Source organism: Miniopterus schreibersii (genome assembly GCF_964146895.1).
Source record: "Miniopterus schreibersii genome assembly, chromosome: 4".
Taxonomy (NCBI): domain Eukaryota; kingdom Metazoa; phylum Chordata; class Mammalia; order Chiroptera; family Miniopteridae; genus Miniopterus; species Miniopterus schreibersii.
In genome coordinates, this window is record NC_138105.1 from 97,449,141 (window position 1) to 97,460,258 (window position 11,118).

The 11,118-nt window shown below is 41.8% G+C and overlaps 1 protein-coding gene across 4 annotated transcripts in view; it reads left to right on the top strand.

Annotated features, from left to right (window-relative positions):
• CPEB4 (cytoplasmic polyadenylation element binding protein 4) overlaps positions 1–9,771 on the top strand; it is a 51,237-nt gene extending 41,466 nt beyond the window's left edge. For 2 of the 4 annotated variants that reach the window (XM_081134546.1, XM_081134544.1), the window contains 7 exons: positions 527–550; positions 2,288–2,461; positions 3,566–3,655; positions 4,025–4,143; positions 4,653–4,767; positions 5,884–6,065; positions 8,412–9,771. In XM_081134546.1, coding sequence (XP_080990672.1) covers positions 527–550; positions 2,288–2,461; positions 3,566–3,655; positions 4,025–4,143; positions 4,653–4,767; positions 5,884–6,065; positions 8,412–8,639 — 932 coding nt within the window. In that variant the 3' untranslated portion in view covers positions 8,640–9,771. The remainder of the gene's footprint in view (positions 1–526; positions 551–2,287; positions 2,462–3,565; positions 3,656–4,024; positions 4,144–4,652; positions 4,768–5,883; positions 6,066–8,411) is intronic. The other 2 variants (XM_081134545.1, XM_081134547.1) reach the window with 1 other exon arrangement.
• Positions 9,772–11,118: the final 1,347 nt, after the last annotated feature.

The window sequence follows — 11,118 nt, forward strand, 5'->3', positions numbered from 1 at the left end:
TTTTTTGCTTTTTAACATTTGGGGCATGGTGGAAGATTTGATTAGGGTCAAGAAACCTTTGGCCAAAGTGAAGTTTATAAACTGCCTTAAGATTTCATTCATTATGATATTCTTTATTAGGGACTAATTGAGAGATAGTATAAAATTGCTGTTTATCTTGTAGTGGTGAAATAGCCAAGTATTAAGTACTGTGATATTTACTGAATTACTAGTTAGCCGAGAATCTGAGGGAAAATAAGATTAATATAGTAGTTGGTTTAGATCATGGACATATTCCTTTAGTTTCCTACTAGTTTGGACCTTGAGTGACAGTTACAGCAAAAAAGCTTCCCTTAAAACAAGTGTCCTTGAAGAACTAAAAAGAAAGAAAGTATTAGATTGGCCTCACCATCCAGATTCTTTGTTTTTGAGACAGAATTATATATAGCCAAATTTTTTCAATTTCAAAAGCTGGTAGATGAAATCACAATGGATTCTTTTGACAATGTTTGAAAAGTTGTGTGTTTTTTTCTCATTTGACATGCAGCAAGGACATATGGGCGAAGGAGAGGTAACATTATTGTTTCTAACTTTCAAATGTATAGTTGTATTTGGAGAGGACCCAAGTTTGCTCAATTTCTAACCCTCATGGGGAAGGGGGACTGGGGGAATGAAACACAGGTTTGATTCATACGTACTTGACTCATTGTAGTTAACGTTATAGACGTTCTCATTTCAAGGAGTCACAATGGTAGGATTTGGATTTGAACCAAAATAATTTCCCTATATTATATTATAAACTCAATTTATCTATATCTAAAGATTTGTTTCCTTTTTTTTTCTTTCTGAAAGGAATTTTTTAGGAGAAAAAATTTAAGACTCTTTAAAAAGGAAAATACACCCCAAATAATCTCAAAATACCTGATTATATTAGAGGTTCAATTATACTTGAATACCTTCTCTGCTTTTTTTTTTTTTTTTTTTTTTACCAAGTCAGCATTAATATATTTGGTTTAAAATGAGATTAGCTAAATAAATGGCTAATCCAATAAATTTCAAACATTGAGGGAAAGCTCTAGAAATATAGAGAATTTTAAGGAATCATTCCCTAGAGGTGCCTGAATAGATCTTATTTTTTGCCGTCTGTATTAGTTTGCCATTTACAAGGAAATAAGTTAAAACAATTTTAAATAGCTCCGCTTCAAAATGTAAGTGATTTTCGAAGATCATTCAGGAGATAGCCTCCAATTTTATAGTCATGTTTTCATCTTCATTATATAAGTCCTTTGAGCTGTGGTTTTACAGGATGAATTTGTGACAAATATACTGTTATTTGTGTTTAGTAGTGAAAGTTGGAAGGAAGAGAAGGTGGCAACCGAAGGACACTGGGGTGTTTCCGTGAGGGGAGAGCACTTAAGGTCACCTCTGCAGGTCCATCAGCGAGGCCCTCGTACGGGGGGACCTGCACTAACTGGCAGCCTGAGAAGCGCCGGTGCTGGAGAGAGCCTGCACTTATTTGTAACTGTGCATTGCTTATGATTTCAGAGTTTGAGTTTTGCTGTCAGGTCAATTGGAAAGAATACAGCTTATACTGGCATTTCTGGTCTTTTCTGCTTCTATGTTCTAGATGGTAGGATTTTCAAACATTGAACTTAATGACTAGTTGTTAGAATTAGCACTGTAGCAGCTGATTATTACTCAGCTGAAAGAAAATATGTCTTCAGCATGCCTAAAAATCTTAAATTCTATTAGGCTAGACAGCGAAGTTAGATAACAGCATTTAATGGGTTTTGGTTGTTTCCCATTAATTAATGTAAACTAAGATGAGTGCTCACTTTAAAATGGACACGTTCATTTTAAGGACATTCTTAGAGATTATAATGCAGGCCATATTACTGGATGCTTTAAAAAGTTTTAGTGATCCAGCATCTGACAGTCAAATCTAATACTTATGTACGTGTCTAGGTTGCCAGTGGCCGTGGGGCCCTGCCAAGGCACCGCCGTGTGCTGCCAGCTGCTTTCAAAGGAGTGCTCTCTCCTCTGTACTTGCATTGACCTCGCTGAAGTTTCCGGATCCCAGTGGGATAGCTGAGCAGCCCTCTCTTTAACCATGTCCTTTCTCCCTGGCTCAGTGGGGACTTGAAGGTGATGGAAATTCAAGAGCATATCTCAGGGATCCTATTTGTTATTCAGCTAGAAAACTAAAAGCGCAGTTTTATTGAATCAGCTGCTTGCCTTGTTTGTTGTGCAAGATTACCCGCAGCCAGGAACATTTTCTGTTAGCTTTCTTTCCTGCTTTTTGTTCCAGGTCAGTCTTCACTGTTTCCAATGGAAGATGGATTCTTGGATGATGGCCGTGGGGATCAGCCTCTTCCTAGTGGCCTGGGCTCTCCTCACTGCTTCACGCACCAGAATGGAGAAAGAGTGGAGCGGTATTCCCGCAAGGTGTTCGTGGGCGGATTGCCCCCTGACATCGATGAAGGTATATTTGGAAAGAGCGCCAAGGCCTGGTGCCCAGACTGTGGCACACAGTAGGAAGTGCATAGATAGAGGTTACTTTTAAGATAACAACAGTCTTACCTGGATCCAGGTATTCATCTTGACTGCTTTGGTCTCTTGCCATATCTTCCTGTCACATCCTGTAAGATTAGTTCACAGAAGGGAGGGGACAGGACTGGGGGGCCAGTGGAAGCAAGTGATTGGACCAAAGGAAATCATCTCAAGGATTCTGTTGTGGGCAGACCTAAGTGCTAACTGCATTTTTGCCTCAGCCAAATTCAGTTATGTATTTTCCAAAACGATGTAGACTCTCATGGTAGCTGGTACAGGCCAACGTCTTTGACATATGCCAAGGTTGGTGAGGAAACGTGATGTTGGGGGATAACACACCAAGTTGGCAGACCCCACTTGACCAGGTGATCAAATTCACATGCCCAGCGAGAATAGGATGACACAGTATTATTATGGAGGGAACCCTGCTTGGAATGCACGGCATGAGTATGTTGTGAGGAGACAGTACAGCCATGATGAGAGTCGTCCTGCGGAGTAAATAACCGACACATTAAGACTCTCAAGCGTGCAAAAGACAGGAGAGAATGAGGAGCTGTTCCAGACTGAAGAAGACCGATGCCCTAGTGACATGGCATCGAAACACAGCTCGTGTTCTAGGGCAGAAAGGAAAAGAGATGCTGCTGGGGTAGTTTGAAACTTGGAGAAAGTCTGTGAATTGGGCATTGTAGCACACTGACTTCCCTGATCAGGGGGTTATGTAGCAGTACATAAGGCAGTGGCCTTGTTTTGAGCAGGTAACAGCAGTTGCCTTGTGGGTTATAGAACATCATGTCAGAAGAAGGTGACAGGTGGGTAGGCAGACTGGTAGGTAGAGTGACATGCAGAGGTACAGGTGGGAGGGGGAAGGGGAAAGAGGCAATGTGCACAGTATTAACAGTTGGGGCATCGAGACGAAGGACATGGAGTTCTTTTTACTGCTCTTATAAATAGGAGATTTGAAACTGTCTTTTCTAAACTACTTCCCAAAGTGACCACAAAAATATTGAAATCGACTCCTTTGCTTGTTGTTTATTAGATGAGATCACAGCTAGTTTCCGTCGCTTCGGACCTTTAATTGTGGATTGGCCTCATAAGGCAGAGAGCAAATCCTACTTCCCTCCGAAAGGTAATTCTCAAGATGCATTGCACATGTATGTGTATGGTTTATGGCTTAATGTTTAGCATTTTTTAAATAAATGTTTACCTTCAATGTAAAATTTCCCATTGTTAAATTTCTTTTTTCCCAAAGTGCCTTTAAAATTTCTACTTAATATGTACTTTCAATTCCAACTTAATTTTACTCTAAAAAATGTTTCAAGAGATCAAACTGAACTTAATGTTGAGATCATCAGACTTTAGGTAGGAATATTAAGTTTTAATTTTTAAAAATTTTAACTCCTTTTTCCTTCCTTAGTTTCAGTTTCTGTTTGCTTTCTCTTGAAGAATTACAAGAAAAATTAGGCGAACATATAATCCTTTTTTCCCTTTTCACCAGGCTATGCATTCCTGCTCTTTCAAGATGAAAGCTCGGTGCAGGCTCTCATTGATGCATGCATTGAAGAAGATGGAAAGCTCTACCTGTGTGTATCAAGTCCCACTATCAAAGACAAGCCAGTAAGTGCACTCTGGCATGAGAATAGCTTCTGGTTTCTGCCCCCATCTCTATTCCGTTTGAAAACCCCCCAGATATCTTGATGTTCCTGTTCATTGACACGTTTGTAAGGAGCTTAGAAGTGAAGTTTTGTCACTGTTGTCAGGCTCCTAACATTGACTTTCTGGATATTTGTGCATATTATTTTGACATTGAATTTTTGGTTAATTAAAATCTTTACTGTTAAAAGACTCACTTGATAAAGTAGCTGAGTTTTCTATGAATAATAGATTTAGCTTATAATAGGCAATTACATTTCCACCATTGTTCAGTTTACTCTTAAAAATGAAATGAACCTTTTTTTAAACCTAATTTTAAACCTTTTCTAGTTTTACAGCTTTATTGCTTCGTAATGATGTGAATTATTTCTTTTAAAATAAAAATATAAAATACTCTGCAACAACTTTAAACTTTTTTTCCCCATAAATTGTCCGTGCTGAGAGTGAGACATTTGGGTTTGCATGCTCCCTAGGTACAGATTCGGCCCTGGAACCTCAGTGACAGTGACTTTGTGATGGATGGTTCCCAACCTCTCGACCCACGGAAAACTATATTTGTTGGTGGTGTTCCTCGACCTTTACGAGCAGGTAGATTAAACAAACAAACAAAGACCCTCTTTATCTTTTAGCATAAGACATACTTTACAAAAGTTTTTCAGGACAACGTCTCCGTAAGCATTTGAATTAATGTCTAACAGTGAGAGCTCTAGAATCGGAGTGTCTGGATTTGAATTCATGTGCTCTGCTCTCAACTAATAGTTGAGTGGTTTTGGACGGATTACTTAATTTCTCTAATTCTCAGTTTCCTCATCTGTCAGATGGTGTAATAAGTGTAGCTACTTTATATAGAGCTGTTCTGAGGGTTAAGTGAGATAACCAATGCGAAGTCCTTAGTACAGTTTCTTATAGTTCCCATGACCATCACTCTCAACATCATCTGAAAAATCACCACCACCCTTCCAGAATAGATGCTGGGTGGAGATGTTTACTGTTTGTTTCCACATCCTCGCTTGCTTGTCAGCTGTTTGCTGGGCTCTGAAACATAATGTGGTTCTCAGCAGCGTATTGTGTTGTTAGCGTAATACTCACAGAAGAAATTTCATCCCCAATCAACTCATTTGAGGTTTGATAGTGTAAGTAAGATAAAGAACAGAAAATGAACAAGAGTGAAGTTTCAGAATTGTAATGTATAATAGATGACACATTTATTATTTCAAGTTTTTATAAGAAAAATTGGCAAAGAGCTAGACTATGGAGAAAGGTAACAAGATTTTGATGGAAATAAGCTAGAAGGACCTCCAAACAAATGATTATTTATATTTAGCCATACATTGTTAACCAGTAAATATATGGCAACAACATGGTATAGAGCAGACAGACCAGGGTGCCAAGCCCAGCACTACCACTCAGCCACCTGTGACCTGGACAGATTGGTCATCCTTTCTGCGCCTCAGTTTCCCCAGGAAATTATTACCTACTTCATGGGGTTGCTGTGAAGATTAAAAGAGAACATAAGTAACATACCCAGCAGAGCCCCGCCCTTAGTTAAAAGATAAATTGACAAGTGGTTGTATTAACATTTGATTTTAATAATTATTATAATGACCTGAGCTCTGAGTACAGATGAACTGCTTTGATGAAACCTTGGGGAGCCAGGTGAGGTTCCCTGATTTCAGATCCCCTCTCTGCCTCTTTCTGATTTAGTGGAACTTGCTATGATAATGGATCGGCTGTATGGAGGCGTGTGCTATGCTGGGATCGATACGGACCCTGAGCTGAAATACCCAAAAGGAGCCGGGCGAGTCGCATTCTCTAATCAACAGAGCTACATAGCTGCTATCAGTGCCCGCTTTGTTCAGCTGCAGCATGGAGAGATAGATAAACGGGTAAGTCCTAGACTGCATTCTGGGAAGTTCTAGGAATGGCCTTCTAAATATGTCTTTACCAAGATTGGAATGGGGGAATTTTATATGACAATAAACTGACAGCTGACAGTTACGCCTATAGGACCAATTAGGTGTATGCTCTGTAACACATCTGGGAATTTCCTAGGAATTTTTTCTGTCACCTCATTTTTTGAGTAGCCTAACCAGATCACTGTATCAGTTTTCTTGAGTCAATTTAATTTTTCCTAAGCTATCACCTACATCTATTCTTTTATTCAGATAGTCAATCATTCAATATTTACCAAATCTTTTCTACTGTGTGATATCAAGTATACAAACATGAATGTCCTTGAGGTCTCCTGACCTTTTTTTTTCACCCCGGGACATGACTTCCTCAGCAAGCCCTATTTTTCAATGGCACTAGGTAACAAATGATTGAATAAATATGCTTCTAGGTCTGCATGGCTTAGAAATACTTCATTATAACAGATTAAGTAGAAGTCACAACCTTTTCATCTGTGGCCTATCCTGCTGCCTAAAACTAGGTAGGAGCTGGTCGGCACCGTTCTTAGCACTTGAGATTCCTCTTTGTTGGGTTTATCTTCTGCATCAAAGGCTGGAGAGAACCTCAAAGATGGCTTCCCTCTGTTTTCTGATGCACTGTATTTGAAACTCTCCATTATGTATGTATCTCATTTCTTTGCACTCAGATTGATTTCTTATCTTTGTACTCCATGCATTCAATGAGTGTTTTCATGCCAAGGACAAGAAGTGCCTGTCCTCAGAGTTCACTGGCTGGCAGTAGAGCGGTCTGTGACTGCCTGCCAGTGGCCATCTGGTTGGTTCCTAGTTTGCGGTGAGACGGGAGTTTACACGGAGTGGGTCGGCCACATGAGGAAGCACAGTGTTGGGCTCAGCTCACATTCTCGTAGGCAGCCCTTGCGGGTGTGGAGGAAGCAATGCGTCGACGTGCATTCGCGTCGGCTCCTTGTTTCAGGGTAGACGGCACTGGCCGAGTATCCAGCGCTCCGAGGCTCTGCGCTCAGAAACGACTGATCGGACTGTGCTGTTCCCGAGTCAGTGCAGAAACTGTGAAGTCGGTAGCGGTTTACATGCACAGCTTACACTTCATTTCATGTATGTTCTGTGTCAGTGGCAGTGCAGGACTTAAGGTCCTAGTGGCCATTGTGCTGTACTGTGAACGGGTTAAGGAAAGGTATAGATTCCGTTGTGAGCACAGAGGAAGGTGCAGCGTTAGCCACGGTGGATGTTGACATGCCCCCTATGTTTCATTCACACTAAAAACTACGTTCATCTGAGTCAGCAGTCTCTGGCCTCACTGTGCATTCCACTCAGGTTTCAGGGTTGGAAGGTTGTTCTTTAGAATTTCAGGCTTAATTTTCCCTCCTCTGCGACCCAGATCTTCCACCAGTGTCCTCGCCTCTCTGGAGAGTTCTGGAAGGGCCTTGGTGCCAGAAGCCTAATGGTGCTCCAGCTCTGTCTGCCCCTCTGTCTTCCACGTCACTCTCCCAGCTCATCTTTTTCAGGGCTCCTCATCAGAACCAGATGGCACAGTGCTAGTGACAGTCTGGTGTGAGGGGTTTCAACCCCGAGTCTCTCCAAGACTAAAAACAACCATTCTATTCTTGGGCGAATTAATGGCCAGGCTATTTTTAATACTTGAGAGGTTCCAATGACAGGTCGGCCTATTGAGCACTGGAACAGGCCCAGTTTCCTAAGTGCCCCTTTGGCTTTTAGACTCAAGCACACCCTTCTCACTGACAGGAAGAGCGCAGGGTTTGGGATTGTGGGCAATATGGCTGCAGCTCATGTCCCAGAGTCGTGGCTTTGTGATTCTGACTGAAGATGTGTGCACTGACTGGAAACCACGGCCCAGGCTGATCATAGCTTGGAAGCTGCGCTGTGGAGTCAGGATCTGACTAGGGAGGTGCTATTTTGTGGAACAGGAAGCTCTTAGTTGGGGTTGTTTAAACTACAATTCCACATATAACGAACATCCAGCACTAATTAAAACGCTGGTTTGTGTCTGTGAAAACTCTCCCGTGGATTTACTTTCATAATGCTCACTGCCTTCACTTTATTTCTGGTGTAATCCTTTTTTCCTTTGAAAAGTGTTGATTTAATATGAGAAAAATGTAAAATGATGGGTATAAAAACCTGAGCAGCTTCTCAAAAGGTGGACTCTCTTAACTTCAGTAAGAGAATCCTTGACCCTTCCTCTGGGCGCCTGGCACAGGCGTTCAGCCGGGGACGGAACTGCGCACGGCGAGGAGCAGCTGGTCCAGGCGCTGGGATGTCAACTCCCTCCTTTTATTTTGGTTGCAGGTGGAAGTGAAGCCATACGTCTTGGATGATCAGCTGTGTGATGAATGTCAGGGGGCCCGTTGCGGGGGGAAGTTTGCTCCATTTTTCTGCGCTAATGTTACCTGTCTGCAGTATTACTGTGAATATTGCTGGGCTGCCATTCATTCTCGCGCTGGCAGGGAGTTCCACAAGCCCCTGGTGAAGGAGGGCGGCGACCGTCCCCGGCATATTTCATTCCGCTGGACCTAGAGGAGAGCGCAGGGCTCGCTTCCAGCCTCGGAGAAGTGCCCTCTTCTGTTAGCCCTGCCCCTCAGCCCTTCACGCCGGCATGCCCTTTTGTAGCCGCCCTAACTTACCAGTAGTATAATGAAAAGAATGGCCTATAATATAGGTGTTTTGTAGATTCTTGTGTCACTGGAAACAATGTGTATGACCTCCTTTTCCTGTCGCCGTCATGTTGCTGCGAAGTTTGATTCTCTTGCTGGAGCGCAAGAGGGTCCAAACTCCCTGCAACACTTTCTTAGAGGAGAGAGAGATTAAGAGAGAAATGAAACAATAGAGTATTTTGGGTTTTTAATTAAATTATTGTTAATAATATAACATATAAGAATACTTTTATTAAAATAACCATGCAACAATAACACTATTAGTCTATCCTCACAGTTTGTCCCCCAGGGAAACGCTTCTGCCTCTTTCTTTTCCTTCGTCTCTGTTGCCTCTCTCCGTTTCCGTCCCCTTTTTGTGCTTTTAACAGCAGTGGAGGAAGTTAACAATTATTAACAGGAGGGAGCATGTTCAAGCAAACGCAAGTGCACAAGCAAGATTGAAGCAGCGCTGTCGCTCATTGTGAGGGTTTGGAGGCCGAGTGTGGTTTCAGTCTGCCTCAAGTTACTTCCACGTCAGAAACAAAACAGTCAAGTAGGCAGAGCTAGGTTTATTTTTTTTAAACAATTGTTAAAATGCAGAATGTAAAAATTGGGGAAATTGACTACTGAGGGGAGTGAACTTCTTTATTTTTAAACTTACTTGTCTGGTCACAGCCCCAGGAAACCTACCAAAGCTAGAGTTGACGACAACTGGTGGGAAAACCAGCATTTCCTCTCCGAAGAACAAATGCATACATTTATTTTTGATGCTCTATAGAAACTCTATATCCTAATTTACTAACGCTTATCAGGTGTCAGCCTGTGCTCTCCATTTTGACATTAAAATACAACCCACCCAGATCTGGAGATACCTCAAGGATTTCGTTTTGATTCTGTGTTATAGGACACTTGTAGCCAAAACTGGAAGACAAAATCAGTACACAAATTGGCTGCTGATTGGCTTACCTTTAGATTTCAAGTTACTCTGGGTATCCTGTAATTTAGTTGTAACATAGAAAAATGAAAAAAAAAAAAGTTAAAAAAAAGTCGAGTAGTTGCAAAGTGTTCTGCACTGTCGAACTAAGTAACTGTGTAAATCTGTGCAAAGCTCCGTATGTTTATCTCCCTCTTCCTATACAATAAAATACCGTTACAGTTTCCGAACCGAGCATGGGACATAGTCAGTGTTTGGAGTGCCACCTTCATCGAGTAATGCATGCTTCCTCATAAATAAAATTCTAGCTTGGAAACGCGTTCTTATGTGTGGAACAGTATGCTTCAGGGGTGAATTTAAAATAGTCTCTTGAAGCCCTGCTCATGGAAGTAACTTTGATTTTAATTGACTTGATCTTATTAAATGCCCTATCCACCATTAAAAGGATTATTATCAGTGTGCAAAACATTAAAAAAAATCTAATGGCAATCTTGCTAGTTGTGCTACCTAACAGTACCATCTGGGATCCTTCAAAACCAAAGACTTGCCCCAGCACTCCGGTGGAGCCGCCTGGCTGACGCCCCCCACCCTGCCCATTCCCTAGGAAGAGCAGCCTTCCCCCCACAGGCTTTAATGGACCACATGCCCGTGGCGCTCCGGGCGGAGCCCAGGCCTCGCTGGCCAGCAGTCCAGGCCGAGCAGGAGCTGCTTTCGGGAAGCCCCGCGGTGCGGGCGGCCCTGCGGGGGCCGCTCCCGTGTAGCTGCCCAGGGACTTTTCTCCTTTCCTCCTGAGCTCCATAGTCCTGAGTGGAATGTTCCTTTGCCTCGTTTTCTTTTCCACGCTTGTAGGTGGCTTGGGGTGCGCTGTTGTGCTGGTCCCACTCAGTAAACAGGTGTGATGAGCTAACCAGAAATAACACTGTTTGAGAACTAGCTTTGAATAATAATTTCTCCCTTTGTACATGACCTGCTGAATTTCGGTACAGTGTTTTTGTAGCTAACTTATTTTGTCATGCACATAATGTATATTTGTTATGCACTACTTTTGTATATCTTGTTTTTCCAACAGTGAACATTTTTAGGCACACTTTTCACTGACGGGATATCTCTTTATGCAATACCTCAATTTTTCATATTGCAAAGAGTAGCTTTTTGTACTTTTATTACTGAGAGATCTTCATATACTTCATTTTTTAATATAAATAATTTTAATAAATTTTATTTTCTTATATTCTGCTTTTTATACATTTCAGTGCTCTGCATACATTTTGGATTATGAATGTTGTGCACTGGCAATGCTATTTTAGAGTCTGCAGAAAAGAGAAAGCATGTTGCTTAAACATCCTTCCCCAGCACCAGCTACTGGTGGACCTAGACTTTAAGAGATAGTCTATGTAAAGTCACAAATTAATGAAAAAAATTCGCATGA